At 32.1% G+C, this 21,056-nt stretch overlaps 3 protein-coding genes and 1 long non-coding RNA gene across 4 annotated transcripts; 2 read left to right on the top strand and 2 right to left on the bottom strand.

The window, feature by feature from the left end:
* The first annotated feature begins 2,649 nt into the window (after positions 1-2,649).
* Positions 2,650-8,192, top strand: LOC140980188 (probable ubiquitin-conjugating enzyme E2 24). The gene is made up of 8 exons (XM_073445892.1): positions 2,650-3,168; positions 3,749-5,766; positions 5,879-6,016; positions 6,364-6,774; positions 6,856-6,919; positions 7,056-7,195; positions 7,266-7,577; positions 7,655-8,192. Exons 2-8 carry the CDS (start codon positions 4,402-4,404, stop codon positions 7,871-7,873), a joined length of 2,649 nt encoding a protein of 882 aa, XP_073301993.1. The 5' UTR covers positions 2,650-3,168; positions 3,749-4,401; the 3' UTR covers positions 7,874-8,192.
* A 308-nt stretch (positions 8,193-8,500) lies between these two features.
* On the bottom strand, positions 8,501-9,806 carry LOC140981850 (CASP-like protein 1C1). Its single transcript, XM_073448339.1, has 3 exons — positions 9,292-9,806; positions 9,030-9,132; positions 8,501-8,902 (listed from the first exon to the last, which is right to left on the bottom strand). The coding sequence occupies exons 1-3, from the start codon at positions 9,450-9,452 to the stop codon at positions 8,672-8,674; spliced, it is 495 nt and encodes a 164-aa protein (XP_073304440.1). The 5' UTR covers positions 9,453-9,806; the 3' UTR covers positions 8,501-8,671.
* A 583-nt stretch (positions 9,807-10,389) lies between these two features.
* Positions 10,390-12,425, bottom strand: LOC140981425 (uncharacterized). The gene is made up of 3 exons (XR_012176081.1): positions 11,221-12,425; positions 10,886-11,147; positions 10,390-10,681 (listed from the first exon to the last, which is right to left on the bottom strand). It is a non-coding gene; the product is annotated as an uncharacterized lncRNA (long non-coding RNA).
* Positions 12,426-19,056: 6,631 nt separating this feature from the next.
* Positions 19,057-20,983, top strand: LOC140980392 (E3 ubiquitin-protein ligase RMA1H1-like). Its single transcript, XM_073446185.1, has 2 exons — positions 19,057-19,133; positions 19,949-20,983. The coding sequence occupies exon 2, from the start codon at positions 19,994-19,996 to the stop codon at positions 20,576-20,578; it is 585 nt and encodes a 194-aa protein (XP_073302286.1). The 5' UTR covers positions 19,057-19,133; positions 19,949-19,993; the 3' UTR covers positions 20,579-20,983.
* Positions 20,984-21,056: the final 73 nt, after the last annotated feature.

The following is a 21,056-nucleotide window of genomic DNA, read 5'->3' as shown; positions in this document are numbered from 1 at the left end:
TATTGCATGAACTACAAGAATCAAAACATCAGTTAGATTTTTAAGCCAACTCTGTGTTTTTTTTTTTTAAAAAAAAAAATAGGCGTCCCCTTATGATCCACCAACTTTTCCGTCAACCAACCAAGAGGAAAATGTGTCGAAAGAGATGAGTATGCTACCAGCCTACCACATGAAAGGGGAATCGTCGGCAAAGATATGCTTTGCATATTCCTAATAAATTTTATCATATACAATAGAAATAGTTGATCCATCCATCATATCACACAATATAAAAGAATCAAACAAGAAAGTCAACAAATAAGACAACTATTTTAAAAGTGGGGTGGCATAGTTTTCCTGAAGCTGTCAACTGTTTCCATTAGTTCAAAAATATACTCTGATCATTTGCTTTAAAAAGCACACCAAGCAGTTCCAACAAGGTGGACTCACTGCTGCCTTTTTAGTGTGACCTATTTACAATTTTATACATAGAAAATGGCTCAATTCTTAGGTTTGCCACCTTCTTGATAGGATCATGATGAAGATGCATGATAGTTCTTGTCCCAAGTGTGATATATCCCCAAACATTTGGACGGTTTAGAAATAGATATAGATAGTGCTCGGTTTGAAAAGCAGATCCCAAGTTTTTGCTATGGCCCATAATATTATTCACTTTATCAGAAACAGGAGATTGAAATTCCTAGAAAACTTAGTGTTGAATCCCTTTTGTAATCCACTAAATAAGATGACAATCTAAAAGGGCCACGACATAAACAGAAGTGGAAAATATTGTGAATTGTGAAGAGCATATTCTCTCTTTTTAAAGAAAATGGTTCTTCTATATTTTAGTTTTTTTTACGTTAAAATTTAATACTACATATTTTTTAATATTTTACATCAAAACGTAACATCGAGACCTATGTATGTCATTTTCAGTAGTAAAATATATGCACTTGCTAATGTGGTATTTCCAACTAACATAGTGTTTCATACAGTGATTTATTATACGCACAGTCGCATACAATAACGTTTAAAACTTATTATCTTTTTTTTTTCAAGAAAACTTATTCTTCAGTTTAATTTGTTTGATGATTAGGAATTATTGTCATTATTATTTAGACGTGCATCGAGCAAATACTCAATATGAGTAGTAGCTTACAATCTACACACACAATATAAATCTGCAGAATATTGCAGACGAACTCAAACTGAGAAGATTTTTATCTCAAATTTCAGATACTCAACTAAATCAGCTATCTGATTAATTTCAAGCTTGTGTTTTCCTTTATAGTGGTCAACGGCTACCAAAGAGAGAAAAAAAATTTGATATGAATAATGATTTTAATTATAATATAAACTTTCAAGTGTTACAATAAACACTGAAAATTTTAGATTGCAAAAAATATAATAGAAAATTTGAACTTTTTTGGTAGTGAGGGATAATGAACCCTCCCTAATAGAGTTTGGCCGTTAATACCACCTAATTTAACAATCTATATCATTTATGATTTAATAATAATTAATAAGAATTTGAACATTCATATCTCTTGATCACATAGTCGAAAGCATCTACTTAAATTTAATTTATTGTAAAAAAATTATGCGATTATTAATATGGGGATAAGCAAGATGACAAATAGTTGAAGGGCGAAATACAATTGATCTTAAACAAATTGAAGGGCGGGAGCTTCTTGGTAATTGGAATATGAAAGAAATCGTTTTGTTTATTATTTTATTTTTTTGAGAGATAAATAAATCGTTTTTATTTTTTTAATAGATAAATAAAGGGTGAAATTGTTTTAAATCCTCATAATAAAACTTAATTTTGTATTCAATCTTTGTAAGAAAATATGTTTTTGTATTACTATTATCTAATCCAAAAAAAAAATATGTTTTTACACTCCCTTGATTCACATATTTTTCAAGAATGAAAATGGTACAAAATATTAAAAATATGGTATTGATATATAATATTTGAGTATCGATTGTTTTAACACAAATTTTTTTGTAAGATGGTCTCACGAGTCAATTTTGCGAGATAGATTTTCTATTTGAGTCACTCATGAAAAATATTACATTTTTATGCGAAAAATATTACTTGTTATTGTAAATATGAGCAGTGTTGACATGTGTCACTGATAAATATTTGTGAGATTGTCTCACAAAAAACCTACTATTATTTTAGATATGATACAAAATATAAGACTTTAAATATAAAATTGGTAAAATTCAATTTTATTATTATCAACATTTGCTTCATATATTTGAGTACTAAAAAATCATATATCAATATCAGATATAAAACAACTTATACTCAATATCATACATTAGCATCATATTTCAATGTTTTAAACTAACTTTTATGCGAAAAGACAAATATGTTATTAATACTAATATTTGATATACAAGTTTGATTACTCATTAATCATATTTTAGTATAATATCTGAAACAGTTGGTATTCAAATTATCATATATTAATATCATATTTTTAATATTTGTAACGATCTATGGAATGAAAAAACTTTTTTTTAATAAGGAAGTACAAATATATAATTTTTGTGACAATGATTGAAGAGGTTTGAAGATTTAAAACAAATTTACTATTCGATTTTATACGATATAATATAACAAAAATTAAAACATTCTATGGTATATTCCTTGTATTCGATAAGATCCCTATGGATTAATTACCGGTCCCCGAACAACCGTTACGCAACACACTGAGATGATCACAACACACGGAAGAAATAAAGAAGTGGAGTATTGCTTTTTTTCCTTCCAGAATATAGGAAAAAGAATCATCTTTTGCCATGTTTGAGAACTGCAAAAATGGACTGATGGAGGGAATTTGGAGGGTCTCTTGTTGGCCTCTCTAAATTCCCTCGAGCTTTTGCTATTTTTTTTTCTTCTTACGTCGAAACCATTTATTCATCATCTGTCTTTTTCTTCCCTTTTTGCTGTGGACTCTGGCCAAGAATTTGCGGGCAAATTGGCAAATTAATGCTAAAGAACTGAACAAAGTGGGAGAAAATTAACTTGGCGGTGGTCAGTGTTCCATTTTATTGGATTCTGACAGCTTTTGGAAGAGGAGCTGGTTTCTGATTTAGTGCTGTCTGGTTACATTTGGTAGTGTTCTTCTTTTGGGTTTAAGTGTTTCTTTCAGTAACCTACAGTAAAACTATAAACAGGTAAGCTTTTTTGTCATCTTGAGTTTTATTTTTATTTTCATTTCACATTATTTTTTTATATTTTGTTGTTATTTTCTTTGGAATGTCATTTCTTTTCATGTTTTACATGTTGATTTTCGTCTCGGATGGAACGTAAAGATCCTGATGTTCATGTATTCATTATTAATATGTCATGTGTTATTTTTTTAGTACTATTCAATATACAGACAGGATAATGAAACTTGTCAAGGATTTTATTTGGACTATGATACCCTTTTGATAGATAGTTGTGAGACTTTTATTCATGTCAATTGTATTGGCTTCGTGTGAAATAATTGATCTTTTGTTTCGGTACTCGATCGGAATAATAGAGAGAATTTCAAAGAAGCCCCTCGTCATCTTTCAGTCAATTCATTACAGTGATGCTCATTACTTTCATTCATAGATTTTCTTTATTTTACTCTTGTTCTGATGTCCAAGTTATTAGCTTTAGTACTTAATGGCTTGTTTGTTGAGAGTAAAGCGAAAATTGCGTAGATTGAAAGTACATTGAGTGGTTCTCTGCTTACATTATCTATTTTATTATGTTGTGCACATGCAGGTTTCATTTTTATGCATAGCTCGCCATGTGAAAAAGCCAAGATATTCAGTGTATTGCTGCAGACAATAAAATCAGATTTCTGTTATTGTCCATTGCTTAATTGATGTAACCTGAACTTTCACTTGTTTGAGAGGCAAATTTCACTTCTTTGGCGTAAAGTGGAGCTAACTGAAAATTGGCTACACTCGGGCAAATCTCCTTTGGCAAATTTTACTTGGCTTCAGAAAGAATCAGAACTTTCTTTCAAGCCATTGAACTACATATATTATCTTCCAATAGTAACTCCAGCTAGGCCGTGCCAGTTTGCATCAACAGTTGAGGAGGGCAGCAAGAAATTTCCAGTACTCATGAGATTGAACTCCAACTGTTTTGATTGCTGAATTGGGATTTCTTTTATTAATTTGGCCGTATCTATTGGTGGAACTTTGTGATACTTTTTGTACAATCTCCGTTGGGAACCAGAGTTTTGAATAGACTTCCTTTGATTCCTTTCGTGGGCAAATCTCCTTTGGCATTTTTTCTCCATAACTGGAGAAACTCTATATAGTTGGATTACAAGCAGAGATAAACCGTAGAGGTAACCTGAAAAAATCTGTCTATTGTTGATATTATCTTTCGTGGACTACAGCATCTATCTATCAAGAAGCAGTACCATGGATTCTCTGCTCAGTGATTTTGATAGCCACAGCGAAACCAGCAGTTCTGATGATCAGGACGACCTTGAATCCTTATATGGAGGGAAGGCCCGTTCTATATTTTCAAGTCTTGAGGAAACCATCGAAAAGATTGATGATTTTCTCTTGTTTGAACACCGATACCTGCATGGGGACATAGTTTGCATGGCATCAGACCCATCAGGGCAAATGGGAAAGGTCATCAATGTGGACATGGTCGTGGATTTGGAAAGCATTTGTGGAAGAAAAATTCAGAATATCAGTTCTGAGAAACTCCAGAAAATACGTCTCATTTCAGTTAACGACTTCGTGGTTTGTGGAATGTGGCTCGGAAAAGTTGAAAAGATAGCTGACAGCGTGACTGTCTTATTTGACGATGGTAGAAAGAGCCAATTATCCGCCAATGGCCCAGAGAAGATTATTTCCTTATCTTCAGATTTGGTTGAAGATCCCCAGTATCCTTTCTATCCCGGACAAAGAGTTCAGGTCGAGTCTTCTTTATCTAAGTCGACTAATTGGTTGTGTGGTGACAGAAGGGGTAAAGGAGATCTAGGAACCGTCTGCAAAGTTGATGCTGGGTTAGTGTATGTTGATTGGCTTGATTGTGTTGGCATAAATGGTGAGAAATGGCCCGCTCCCTCTCGTTTGCAAAATTCAAGAGATTTATCGTTTTTGCCATGTTTTCCCTATGGAAATTGGCAACTTGGTGATTGGTGTGTTCTTCCAAATGAGCAGAGTTTGCCAAGCTTATACACGTCTCAGCTGGTTGAAGGAAATAAGAAACCTGAAACAGCAAGTGAAAGTAAGACTGTTGTTATTGTGAAGACAAAGACTATGGTTGATGTACAGTGGCAGGATAGCAGCCAATCACTAGGACTTGATTCATGTACACTACGCCCAGTCAATATTCTCGATGTCCATGATTTTTTGCCAGATTCATTTGTGCTGGAAAAGGGAACAGTTGACAATTTGCAGGCTCGTGAAAACAAAAAATTAGGTATTGTCAGATGTGTGGATTGTAAAGAACGAATGGTAAAGGTGAAATGGTGCAAGTCCTCTGTGAATGAAACTTTTGATGACAAAATACATGTGGAAGAGATTGTGAGTGCTTACGAATTGATCGAGCATCCAGATCATTCGTATAGTCTAGGGGATGCAGTTTTTAGGAAGGATGGGTGTGTTGGTGGTGTCACAGATTGCAGTTCGTTGACAAACTCTGACCTTGAAAATGGCGGCGATGAGTCTGAATATCTCAGAAATATTTTCTTATCTCGCATTGGGATTGTACTTGATTTAAGAAATGGAGAAATTGAAGTAAAATGGGCTACAGGTACCATAAGTAAGGTATGCATTCTGGGTACTTCGTTATTAAAATTCTGCAGCTTCGGTATTAAATTCAAAAACTCATATCTGTACTTTTCTTGAAGTACTAATTCAATATTCAACATCATAACAGGTTGCACCATATGAGATCTATCAGGTCGACAAGTGTGAAGGGACGACTTCTACTCCTATGCACAGCAGTGAAAATGTTCTGCAACCTAATGAGGTTATTCAAGTGAAGGACAAGAAGTCATTAGGCCAAAAACTAAAGGTAGTACCAAGATACTCTCTCCCTTTATGTATGTTGCATGAATTTGTACTATCTTACACTTTCAAGAACGTAAAACTTGTAGCAGTTAATACCTGCTACTCTTGCGAAAAGTGTAAAAGAATCAATCACTTGCAGTTGGGCAAAGATGGCCTGTGATGATCCTCGTAATCTCTGACAGGCACGGATTCAGCAGTTTAGGAGAAGGGCTTAGATTAGATGATGGAAAAATTTATGGTTTAGAAAAATTATGCATAAAATTTCAAAAAAATACTAGTTTACTGGATCTGTTCATTGTGCTATAGCTTTGTTAGATATTTTTAAGAGCTAAAGTTAAACATACCTGCCAGGATGTGCTAGGTTTGGATCACGACAATTCAAAGGACTCAGGCTCAATTTCCTTTTCTGAAGCTGCTCTTTGTGTTTACAGTAGTATTACTTCAAGCCTATTTCAGTCTCTAAGTACAGCATTAGTTGGTGCGTATAGATGCACATCTATGGATGCCAGAAATCATGGGAAACTCGAGGGGGAGGATGCCTTGGAACTTTGCAATATGCACGTTGGTGGCCAACTTCTGATGATAGGTGACTCGGAGACACGTCAATCAATTACTTCAGAAGAAAGTAAAGAATCAAGTGGTGATACCACATCACCATCTTGCAGCAAGCATCCAACACCTTTTAAGCAGTTTGATATTGTAAGTGGTTGCTTGGAACACCACTTTGTCAATGCATCTGGGACGGACCTTCAGTGTTCCCAGGTAAAAGAAAGAAATATAAGTTGATAAAACCAGCTCCTCTTGTCCAACTCTAAGTTAATTTTTATTTGTTCTGACGTACAGATGAAAAGAGGTTGGCTGAAGAAGGTTCACCAAGAATGGAACATTCTGGAAAAAAATCTTCCAGGTGAGAAGTACCACATTTTTACGGCTTTACATATCTGATGACATATTCTTAATGTTAAATTGTTTGGAAAATCCATTCTCCTATCATCCAAGAAACCGAGAAACAGTTAAATATGGCTTCTCTATGTTCTTGACAGAAACGGTTTATGCACGTGTGTACGAGGATCGAATAGACTTGCTTAGAACTGCAGTCGTTGGGAGTGCTGGGACTCCATATCACGATGGATTATTCTTTTTCGATGTCCACCTACCTCCACAATATCCCAATGAACCACCCGTAAGCAAAAAAATTTAGTTGTATACATCTGAGTGAAGTAGCACTATTTATAAACTCCATATTTATGCAGATGGTGCACTATAACTCTGGTGGACTTCGGATCAATCCCAACTTATATGAGTCGGGAAAAGTTTGTCTGAGTCTTCTCAACACATGGAATGGATCAGATACCGAAATTTGGAATCCAGCATCCTCCACAATACTTCAAGTCCTCCTTTCTCTCCAGGCCCTGGTGCTTAACGAAAAGCCTTATTTCAACGAAGCGGGTTATGATTCTCAGATAGGGAAAGCCGAGGGCGAAAAGAACTCCCTAAACTATAATGAAAATGCTTTTCTTGTCAGCTGCACATCCATGCTATACATACTACGCAAGCCACCTAAGGTATATTAATCTATCAAGTCGAGTCTTGTGTATGAATTCTTGTATCTCGAACTTAGTTCTGTCGAAATTTCGAACAGCATTTTGAGGGACTTGTCAAGGAACATTTCAGTCAACGCAGCAGCAGCATTTTATTGGCTTGTAATGCATATATGGAAGGAGCTCCAGTAGGTTATCCATTCAGCAGCAGGGAAACTAAACAAAAAAATCAGAAAGGAAGCTCCACTGGTTTCAAGATTATGCTGGGCAAGCTCTATCCTAAGCTTGTGGAAGCATTCTCTAGCAATGTATGTGTATAATATCAGTTTCTGTGTGGCTCTGTTATGATCTTTTGTTCCAACAATATGCTACACTTCTTGTTCATATATCTAGAAAAAAAAATTCTACATGTATGTAACATGAGGTGTACAACATTTTGGAGCCTTGAATAATGTATAATTATGTGTGAAGAATAGTTTAAGTATGATCTGTGTTTGTGTGTTCATTTGTAAGAAACTGAAGAAGGCTTGCAGTATTGTCGATGAGTGTTCGTCGAAAATGATGGCTTGGAATAAAAATCTGTACATCGGCTTGTTTTATGAGACGTAGCAGAATATGTGAGTTTTTATTTTTAGTTGATGACTGTTTTTCTCAACATTATTCATTTTGATATATCATGGTAACTATAAATTATTGTGGTAACTTAGACATATGCATACATGCACGCAGGCATACATGCACTGCAAATTCATCCCAGTAATGAGTTGGGAATTTAATTTAATTCGTAATTGAAAAATTAAATATTTTTCGTTATCAATATTATATATGTGCTGCTTAAACTCTCAACTCAATTCAGTCTTATATATAGAGGATCTAATTAAACACAACCAATGAATTAATCAGCAACTCAGAACGATATACATAAAGCCACGAAAATTAATAAAAAAATCAAAATCTATACTGAGACTCCAAGCAAATTTCGGAAAACTACTAAAAAACAGAACCCTACACCAATAAAATGCAGCTATCAAATCCCATAATCAGTAGGATCATAGACACAACAAATCCATGACAGACAAAAGGAAATATGGATGATTAAAATAAAACAATGTCCGAATCTAAGACTTGAGAGTGAATATATTAATGAGATTATGAAGAGAGTAAACAAGTATGATAAAATAAACAATTGAAGCCACAAAACCAGCAATAAGAGCAGCTGTAACATGATCACAAAATTTAGGAACTTGGCCGCAAATTGGTAGCCAACCCGCATTACCATTTCCATTCTTTCCCACTTGGCCTATAGCCAAGCATGCCGATATGCTAGAATCAAGCAACAATGTCATAACCTTCAAGGAAAATACCCACGAATAAAACTTTTCGAATATATACATTTTTACAATCACAAAATAGAACCTTTTCCCTTTTATTCGACGAGTATTATTAAAAAAAAAAGGATCAACAAAGAAAGCTTACCAAATCGAGAAGAAAGACCAAGTGGCCGTAAGAAGTCTTAGCTGGGAGAAATGATAGTATAAAGGTGTAGCCACTTGCTATTGCATTCATTATAACAAAATAGCTGCACAATCAAATAATGTTGCCATCACACGTCCATTTTTAAATAATCTGATAGAAAATCCGTTCCCAGTTCAAACAAAGATACAAGGAGCCGTACGTTCATTAACGAAGATATATATTATAAAATTAATTTAAAAATGTGCGAGTGAAATGAACCTACTTGAAAGCCGGAGATTTCTTGTAATTGGCTTCGAATTTGATGCTAAAAAATTCAGCCGAGTCATGGCTTGTGACCATGATCAATGTTGCAGAAACTGTGGCGGCCAAGGCCACCAGCCTCAGCACAAACATGGGAATCCTGCCTCTATAATCTGAACCCATCGAGTACAAAAAATATGCAGGCTAATTAAGTTTACTTTGAGAAAAATAATGCTTTTTAACTGAACTGAAGTGTACAAAGATATTTAAAGTTGAAATATTTTGGCAAAGAGGGTTAGGATTAAGATAGAAAATTGAGTGTTAGGAAAGGCTGATAAGTTGGGAGGTGGAATTTGTTTTCTTGAGAATCTTGGATGGGCCCTTATATTCTTGGTAACCTAATGAAAAAGACAGATAATATTAATGATACTATATAATATAGCAAAATTAAAGTGTGATGTCGTTATTTATTCTTATGATTTTTGGAGTTTGACTTGCACAACAGCACAAGTGTAAAAATGTTTGACCCTGATAATGGGTGTGCAAAATTCAGCTCAACCGTGAAGCCAAAACCCCGAGGTCAAATTATTTTTTTAGATTTGTAAGAAAGTTTTAATTTCATATTATTTAAAAAAATAAATAAATTGCTAATCTTCATAAAAGAAATCTAGATGCATCACTACTCATTTCATGTCTAGTTTAATATGATGTAAGTTGTAGAAATTAAATTTGAAAACATTGCAATTGATTAAGATTTGGTTCGGGGCATTTTCATAGAGTTGTTGCTCACGTAATATTACGACATTCTTGCAACTCTTTGAATTTTTTTTATTAAAAAAAACCGTTCGAGTGTTGTCTTGTCAGTTCAACTGCTCACCGGTTAAGAACTTAGGATGGAACCTAACTTTTTTTTTTTTGGTCTCCTTTATCTTTGTCAGTACGTATGGAGATCATGTATACATTGGTCTCGTTCAAAGACCAGGAGAAGTGACTAAAATTTAAAATTCATATTACCCAAAATTGACTTACATACATGTGTATCATAATTAAACTTACCGATTGAATACGTAGCAAGGCAAATTGTTCATGTCCCGTAGTTTAGAATTTTTAAATGCGTCACCCTTTTTTTGAAATTGAACATCAAGAGAGAAATAATGTTTCTAGTTTGACTATGAAACTTGTCGAGTAAAGAATAAAAAAATTTAATCTTGTCTCAAAATAACTAGTTCAAAGAACTTCTGGAAATTCATAAGGTGTGTGGTTTTAAAAGCATCAGTGGAATTGCAACATTCGAAAAGGACGGACAAATGATCGGAAGAGCAACTTTCAGCCATCAGGAGGGAAGTCCTCGTCTGAAGCATTTCCCAGAAAAGAGCCCAGAGTCTTCCTTAGAATGCTGGTTTTTTATCATCCTGCAAAATAAAAGAAGTTCAATTAAACTTCATCCTACAGCGAGTTACAAATCATTCATGAACAATTGATCGTGACAAGTTACCATAACAATGGCAGCGACGTTACATTATTATACACGTGAAACATGTCGAAGTAATTCTTGTTATTTTTTTAATTTCATATATGGCTATTGATGACAAAGCAAAAGGATTAATATATGTGACCTGCTTCTTCTTCTTCAGTGACTCCTCCAGTTGACCTATTCTTGCAGGGCTTGATTTCTCAAGTTGATTTAACATATTCTTCTCTTTCTTTGCCGAGAGTATTCAATCATATCGAGAAAATGTAATCTTATTTTAATTTCTCCTGATGCATATGTTATAATAGTAGGAAATACCAAATAGAATATTATAGAAGATCTCTCACTTAGTTGTTCGTATCGTGTGAATGATCTTTCCTTCTCTTCTTCATACTTGGAGATCACCTCTGTCGAAGTATAATGCAAATCAGGTACTCTTTATATTTTCAGAGATGAATGAACAATACGCATAGGAAGTACCTTCCAAGGCCTGCAGATGCATAGCTTTCTCCTTGCAGAACTACTCAAAAATTTCTTGAAACTTGGTTGTCTCGTTCTTCAGTAGATTCTCACACTTCAGGGATCCAAGAAATACATGCATTTAAACTGACGCGTGGAAAACGAAATGATCTTGAAATACTCGGAAAAGTCCCTTTCACGTATAAGGTCATGACCTGGCTTGAAATTTTGGATATTCTTATAGCCAAGGTGACCCAGCTAGCATTTCATCAATCATGTGAATGCATAGGAACATGATCACTCATTGTGAAGCGGGTTTATTTCTATTATAGAGCACAATTCTGATTGGAAGCTATTTATGTTAAGAAAGAAAATGAGAAAACAAGTCATGAACATGAATTTGACCTTCGTTTTTGCACACTCTTCTACAGTTAAAACAGTTAATAAATTATTTGAATTCATATAATTCTGCTTATGTTACCCAAAAATTGTTTGATATGCATACATATTCCTGTGAACTAACATTCTGTGATTCTGATAAATTGCATATGCAATCAGGGTGAATGAGCATAACAAGGTTCCTTTATCAGTGAGATTTCTGAAGAACACATGATGGAAAGGATCTGTTAAACGTTCCTACGTTATCAACCTGATCGATGTTATATTTGCAAAGATAAATTACAGTTACTCCACTATTAACTACAGAAATTTAGAAATCACGTTAGTTTTCGAACATTCTTCTACATGTATAGAGATCCAAATACGCCTAAATCTGAGATTTAAAAAAAAAAACCTAATTAACAAGGAACTATAAAGATCAACAACTTCGTAATAAAATTCAACACATTCTGATCATATCACAGAATCGATGCAGAAACATGCATAAATATTTAGATCTAAAGAGAAATGCAGAGTCTCGCCTTGAAATTGTCTCCTCGTTCGTCTTCTGACCATCCTTTTGCTACTTCTCTTTGATATGCTGAAGAGCACTCAAAGTTCCTTTGATGTAATTGGATTTTCACTTAAAACTACATCATCTTATGGAATTTGTTAGAACACAACAATAATAATCGGAAAACGGAAGCCAACTTGGAGATAATGGCATCAAAATCATCGTCGACTATGACTCGCTTTCGTTTCAGATTAATCGACTCCAACACTCGTTTGGAGATCTCCTTTTCTGCTGACAGTGCGAGTATTCCAGGCTCTGATTCTTCCCCCGCACGATCGCTCTAATAATCTAATCTAATCTAATAATTTTAATATTATTTTAATTTAATATGATCATTAATAATATATTTAATTCAATTAANACTATTTTACCCTTTCATTTATTTTACAATTTGTTATGTTCATGAGGTTCTTTAAGTCATTTTCTATATTAGTTTAATATGATCATTAATAGTATATTTAATTCAATCAAAATAATTATTAATTTGATTTTACTTTTAAATTTAATTTAATTACATGTTACATATTTAAAAAAAATATTTTCCTATTATAAATATATGATTTTCATTTGTGAACTTACTATTTTATCATTTTATTTGTTTTATAATTTATCATGTTCATGAGATTTTTTAAATTATTTTATCTGTTATTTTAATAAGATTATTAATAGAGTATTTAGTTAAAGTATTTATTATTTTAATTTTACTTTTAAATTTAAATTTAGTTTAAACTATTATAAATATATGAGTTTGAATTGTGATCTTACTATTTTACCTATTCATTTATTTTACAATCTGTTATGTTGATGAGGTTCAATAAGTCATTTTCTATATTAATTTAATATGATCATTAATAGTATATTTAATTCAATAAAAATAGTTATTAATTTGATTTTACTTTTAAATTTATTTTATATTGGATGCAATAATTGTCCCTGCTTGGTAGAGCGATCGCATCGTGGTGCATGAGCTGCTGTGCTGTTTAAAAGATTTGAGTTGCACCATTACCACCAGCTATAGCTTCTGGTAAAGCGGTAAGCACTCGGTCCTATAATTTAATTACATGTTACATATTTTTAAAAATATTATTTTACTATTATAAATATATGATTTTCATTTGTAAACATACTATTTTACCATTTTGTTTGTTTTATAATTTGTCATGTTCATGAATTTCTTTAAATTATTTTCTACATTAGTTTAATAGGATTATTAATAGTGTATTTAGTTAAGGTATTTATTATTTTAATTTTACTTTTAAATTTAAATTTAATTTAATTTAAATTAAATTAAACTATTATAAATATATGAGCTTGAAGTGTTAGCTTACTATTTTACCCTTTCATTTATTTTACAATTTGTTATGTTCATGAGGTTCTTTAAGTCATTTTCTATATTAGTTTAATATGATCATTAATAGTATATTTACTTCAATCAAAATAGTTATTAATTTGATTTTACTTTTAAATTTAATTTAATTACACGTTACATATTAAAAAAAATATTTACTATTATAAATATATGATTTTCATTTCTAAACGTACTATTTTACCATTTTATTTGTTTTATAATCTGTCGTGTTCATTAGGTTCTTTAAATTATTTTCTACGTTAGTTTAATACGATTATTAATAGAGTACTTAGTTAAGGTATTTTTTATTTTAATTTTAATTTTACTTTTACTTTTAAATTTAAATTTAATTTAATATTATAAATATATGAGTTTGAATTGTGAGCTTGCTATTTTACTCTTTCATTTAATTTACAGTTTGATATGTTAATGAGGTTCTTTAAGTCATTTTCTATATTAGTTTAATATGATCATTAATAGTATATTTAATTCAATCAAAATAGTTATTAATTTGATTTTACTTTTAAATTTAATTTAATTAAATGTTAAATATTTTTAAAAAAAATATTTTACTATTATAAATATATGATTTTCATTTGTAAACTTACTATTTTACAATTTTATTTGTTTTATAATTTGTCATGCTCATGAGGTTCTTTAAATTATTTTCTACGTTAGTTTAATATGATTACTAATAGAGTACTTAGTTAAGGTATTTATTATTTTAATTTTACTTTTAAATTTAAATTTAATTTAAATTAATTAAATTAAACTATTATAAATATATGAGTTTGAATTGTGAGCTTACTATTTTACCCTTTCATTATTTTATAATTTGTTATGTTTATGAAGTTCTTTAAGTCATTTTCTATATTAGTTTAATATGATCATTAATAGTATATTTAATTCAATCAAAATAGTTATTAATTTGATTTTACTTTTAAATTTAATTTAATTATATGTTACATATTTTTTTAAAAAATATTACTATTATAAATATATGATTTTCATTTGTAAACTTACTATTTTACGATTTTGTTTGTTTTATAATTTGTCATGTTCATGAGGTTCTTTAAATTATTTTACGCTAGTTTAATAGGATTATTAATAGATTACTTAGTTAAGGTATTTATTATTTTAATTTTAATTTTAATTTTGAATTTAAATTTAATTAATTTAATTATACATTGACATCAAATTCATAGAAAATTTGTAAGGCCCGAGATTTTGATTACCGTAATCTGAGATTAATCTTAAATGAAGATATCGGTAATTAAAGTGCATTAGAATGAATTTGATTAGTAATGCATATACATGAGTGGACGGGCAGAGAAGTGCGAGCACATGCGCCGAGGAGTGTCGCGCATATGCGCGAGAAGCCAAGCGCCATGTCCAGAGAATCTCGCGCATATGCGCCGAGGGGAGGCGCGCATATGCGCGAGAGCTGCCGAGATACACGCGCCGAGACATATAGTCTCGCGCATATGCGCCGAGTGATGTCGCGCATATGCGCGAGACGTGCTGCTCAAAGAGATGAGCCACTTGCCCCTTGACCATGCAATATATATATATATGGGAAAGCTTATTCCTTCATTCCACCGAGAAGAAAGGAAGAAAAGGAAATTGAGAAAGCTTCTGAAATCCTTACGCCTTTTTATTTCGATCCGTCCGTCAGATTTTGAATCCGACTTTAGTACTGTGTTCCTATCGACGCAAGCTACAACTTGACGTAAGTTTTGCTACGTTGTGATATGTTTTGAAATTATGATATTGTCAGAATTGAACAGAATTCATGTATGATGTTCTTGACATAGTAAACATCGTAGAATCGAAACCGGACTGAAGAATAGATACCGTATAGAATTATTATGATTTTCGGAAGGAATTGACTGAGATTTGATATCAGATTTGTATCATTACTGATTATGAATTGAAATTTGATTATTGTTATGTGTTCTGGATTTACTGATCAGTATATAATTGAAGTCAGATCGAAGAACAGACTGTGTATGCAATTGATATGATTTTCAGAACTGTTATGATAGAGATTGTACTGAATTGAGAGTATGATCTATTATTGTTGAGAGTATGAATTATGCCGATTTTGATTATGAGTTCTGGTAGTATATCTGTGATGATGAGATTGACGGGATTACTGAGACCGTATTGTTATGCCGTCGAAACATCCGTAAATTGATATTGATCAGATTGTGTTTTGATTTGAGTATTGATCAGAACAGGTTTTGAACTGAGTTATCGACTGATATTTGTCTCTATTCGATATTGTCATTGACAGATTGGGTATGGACAGAGTTGAATTCGAGACTTCGTCTTCGTCAAACGGAGGAGATAAATGTATAAATTAATGTTGAGTTGGGATTGCACAACTCGAGTGAGGTTTGACTCGAGTTTCTCTAAATCACATATTTTATTTTATTGCATTGATATGTGCAATTGATGAATTGATATGCTTGTTCTATTGATTTTAGACGAGTATTAGACGAGTCATCTTGTGACAGAAGTGCCTGATAGTGGTGGGATCGCCACGGGCACATTGCACATTGTCACAGGATAGGAATATGGCAGAAGTGCCATAGTCTTTGACAGATAGGTCAGGACATCGGACGTTTGGTCATATCGAAGTGGATAGAATTGGAGTTGCTTCTATTACTGATGTTCGATATGGAAAGGGCCAAAGTCTGTGAATAAGAACGTACCACCACCCCGATCGGGAGTGTAGGTGGGTGTATGTTCTTATTCTGATCGGGATCCCTAGATTAGGACTGAGTCGAGTCTGAGTCTGAGAATCACGGAGAGTGATTCATTGATTGATATTGATTTATGTTCCTGATTTTGGTACATGTTTAGAATATGACTTTTTATTGATATTGATCCATGTTTCGGATTGTGATAAATGCGACGAATACTTTATTCATGTTCTGATTAGTATGCATGTTATGAATATCTTTTATATGCTTTTACATTGATTATATGATTGCATGTATACATGGTTTATACTGAGAATATAATTCTCACCGGAGTTATCCGGCTGTTGTCTTGTTTGTATGTGTGCATGACAACAGGTGGGACATGATTAGGGTCAAGAAGAGAACGAGGCTGGACTAGATAGCGTGGAGGCTCCGGACTTGGCTTAGAGATAGGGTTGGACACTGGATATTAGATGTTTAAACCTAAGTTGAATAAATGTATTTGGTACATGACTTGTACTTTTATACCGATATGTATAGTAACTATATTACATTACGTTTCCGCATTCATAATTTAAAAAGAAATTTTTTTTAGTCTCACTTTTCTTAATTGTTATTTAACGTTAATAATGATTAAGACATGGATTAACGTCCGGGTCCCCACAAAATTACTATAATAATTTTATAAATTAAAAAATTGTTAATATTTCGAATATTAAGGTAATAATGGGAAGACGAATGGAGACAAGTGATGTTGAATAAAATTAAATTATTAATAAATATTAAGATCATATAAAACATCTTTTTCTCATTTAAAATAAAGATATTTTTAGACTATTTATGTATCAACAAAGATACGTGATTGAGAGAAAATGTTTGTAAGTAAGTGATTTCAATGCAAATATTTAAGCATTTAGTCAATTTCTATATATGATGCTAAAAAAATATCCCTAAATAATATCTATTAATTAATATCTATTAAATATATGACTTTCATTTGTGAGATTAATATTTTATCATATTTTTTGTTTTACAATTCGTTATATTCATGATGTTATTTAAGTAATTTTTATGTTAGTTTAAAAAGATGATTAATAGTGTACTTAACTCAATCAAACTAATTATTATTTTAATTTAATTTTAATTAGTTAAATTTATACATTGCAGTCAAATTCATGAAAATTTCTACCATATTAATGATAGATAATAATGCATGGGAAGACGAAGGAAGATGAGACGGATTGAATAAAAATAAATTATTAATGAATATTAAGGTCATATAAAAATTCTTTCTCCCATTTAGAATAGAGATATTTTCAGACTCTTTATGTGTCAATTGAGATACGTGATTGAGAGAAATGTTTGTATGTAACTGATTTCAAACACTGTTTTTAAGTCATTTGGTCAATTTTTTATATATGCTGCTAAATAAATATTACTAAATAATATGCTTCATTTGATCATTTAATGTTCTTGCAATGAGATGAGTTTTTTACCCTAGCGTTAACAAGTTTTATTGTTATATGTAATTTGTGTTGATTATGTTGTATGGATGTCATATAAAATGTTAATATTTCTCAAAGAATAAAATCGTTTTTCAAAAAGAAAAAATTCTTCATCCAGAAAAAGGAATACATGAAAAACAAAGTGTACACAATTCTCATTCTATTTATAATGGTATGAGAACAATTCTAAAGTTTTCTGAACACAATAGATCAATTTTGTGAATTTTTAGTAAATTGAGACATTGATCTAGTTGCACTTTATTTCCTCTAATATTATTTCGATATATTCTAATGTGGCTAAGAGGTTGTCTTTGTCTATTTTTTAGTCAAAGTGACTAATCAGCTAATTCATAAGATATAAGATGGTAGCATTTAAAACTCCTTGTCAAATAAATTCATTTAACCAAATAGTGAAATACAAATACAATTCTACAATATTTCATCAAATTATAGTAATAGATACATAATATAATAATCAGATGACAGAAACAAACTAGGAAAAAGATAATGACCGGATCGGGGGAGTCGGTCAAACACATGTGTTTACTTTGTGGTTTGCATCTGCCACATTGCGCGCATTTGTTGCCTTCTTCTAGAAGAACTTAGAACTATTTCGGATCTAGAAGAAAAATTATTTCTCAGAAGCCGACCCATGTTGATTTCGTTGCTCATTTATTTATCTCTTTTTTTTTCTTTTTGAATATTATTATTATTATTATTATGCAGCAATCTTTTACTTTAATTATTATATTTCATACAATATCATCTTTTTATAAATTTTACACGCATAAACCAATATAGAGAACACGATTTATTCATTTCATTAAATATTTACACACACCAATAAATCAGTAATTACATTTAATAATAATAATTTTAATATATTGTAGACACTACATATAAAGTAACAATTCCAATAATACATATATTAAAATTATTTTTGTGGAATTAAAAATATATATATATATATATATATATATTTATTGATTAGTTATATAGTGAGAAGATATCACATAATAATTTATTGATTAGCTCTCTCGTGAGACGGTGACATGTTGACTCGGTAAATATTTAGAGTCAAAAATAATATTTTTAACATAACAAATAATATTTTTCATAGATTGGATCAGATAAGGATATGTTTCAACAAATTGATTTGTGAGATTATTTAATAAATTTTTTTAATATAATTTATTATGTATATCGTGTGTGTTTTTGGCTGTTAATATATATGTATATTATAATGATTTTCTACGTGTGTTTTCGGCTGCCAACATCTAATAATGTTTTTTTTTACTTGACGTGATTAATAAATAATGCGCATTTATTATAATAAATAATTAATGCGCATTTATTTAATGCTCATGCGAGAATCATTGTTTGATCTAACAAATTCTCTACCTTCGACCTTCGCGCTTGAGGTACCAAATCGAGCTGCTGATTGTGTTCTAGCTGATTATTAATTCTGATTTTTAAATTTGATCTCCATCTTTTTCTCAATCTTTAATTTTAGCAATCGGAAGTTTTGCTTCTTGATTGTGTTCTTGGGTTTTTTTTTTTAATGTAAATTTATCAAAAGAATTTCGGAGTTTTATCGTCTCTTTGTTGCTTGGATGATTTTTTTTGGGAACGTACTGGTAACGATCTGTAGTTTGAACAAAAGGAGTGTTTTGTGTGCGTGTGCGCGCGCATAATTAGTGTCAAATTCTTTTACTGCTGTACTCTGGATCATAAGCTCCGAGGAGACTTGTGCATCAGCTCGGCCAATCAATTAGGTCGAGGTAGAAAATTTGGTTTCTCTGGGTTTAGGTTGGATAAGAATCACGCTGAATGTGTGAATAATGTGTGGGTACTTGTTCGGGATTATCCAAGAAAATTTCCATTGATTTACCATGGAAGTTGTTATGTTCTGAAAGATTTGTTATTGAGATGCAAAGATTTATCTTATGTTATTTTATTTCAAAAATTAAGTTTATTTCTATATGATGTAATTTTATCATATTTGAGAATCATCGTTATTCCAATAAAACAATTTTCCGTGAATAAATTTCCTGCTAAGTTGAAAATTTGAAGTTTTCCACCATGTAGGTTGTAGCCGTCCAATTAGAATCACAAAAGACCTCTCTGTATTGAATTTAACCGGTTTTTAGTACTTCATCTCTTGCATACCACGCAATAGTTCAATATGTATCTACCTGAAGAAATTCGTCCTGACAACAGATTCTTTTCTTTGCAGAGTCTAAAGGATCCCAAGCTATAAAGAAGTACGAAAATTCCTCTAATGGCGTTTCAGCAGTACTTTGTGCAAGAATGGAGACCTGAAAATATTTCTGCTTGTTTCGATTGCAGCATATGCTTGGATTTTGCTCGTGATCCAGTGGTGACGCTATGTGGCCACCTCTACTGCTGGCCCTGCATATACAAATGGTTTGATTCCCAGAGCGTGTCGCTCCCCCCAAATGAGCTCCCCCAGTGCCCAGTTTGCAAGGCCGAAATTTCTGAGAAAACCATGATCCCTTTATACGGCAGGGGACTGTCTTTTTCCAAACCTGAACAAGAAGCCGACACCATCCCTCCTAGGCCATCGGCCAGTGGCATACAGCACCTCCCTTCACATCAGAATGAGCGGAATATACCAGATTCTTCATCAACCTTTCATTCTGACTCGGTGGGTATGTTTGGGGAAATGGTCTATGCAAGAGTATTTGGCAATTCGCAAAGTTTATATACGTATCCAAACTCGTATCACTCTGTTGGGAGCAACAGCACCCGGTCAAGAAGGCAAGAGATACAAGCTGATAAATCTTTGAACAGGGTTACCATTTTTCTGTTCTGCTGCATTCTCTCGTGTCTTCTGTTGTTCTGAGCTTCATGACCTATAAAATTTTGGGACTTTTCTTTGTCCCTGTTTGTCGAAGAGATGATATTTTGCAGTCCTGTATAATAGTGACTTCATTGAAATGATATTTGAATCACGATAATTAGTTGTTGATCTCGAACAAATATTTGGAGACGACACAAACCCTGGCAAGAAAAAGAGTCGAGTCTTTGCAATAAAACAGAATGAGAGCACGATCCCGCAATACCTTGTAGGCTTCCACTATAACCATGGCTTCCATAGCTTGTCTCGAAAGCCCGTAACCCCCCAAAACAGGCAGGATATCTTCTCATTTTAAATATCCCATGTACCTTAACATGATATAATGTCGAGACTTCCTATTATGTATTAAACTGTCATATGGATCATCCCATAATATTTTATAAATTTCACATTTTAATTGTTTATTCTTAAGTGTGAAGAAGGTGTATTAAATATCTCACGTCGGCTGAAATAAATCGTTGAG

This window comes from Primulina huaijiensis, chromosome 7 (genome assembly GCF_012295235.1).
Source record: "Primulina huaijiensis isolate GDHJ02 chromosome 7, ASM1229523v2, whole genome shotgun sequence".
In the NCBI taxonomy this organism is placed as follows: Eukaryota; Viridiplantae; Streptophyta; class Magnoliopsida; order Lamiales; family Gesneriaceae; genus Primulina; species Primulina huaijiensis.
Note: the sequence above shows the minus strand (reverse complement) of the source record. Positions and strands in the feature narration are given on the sequence as shown.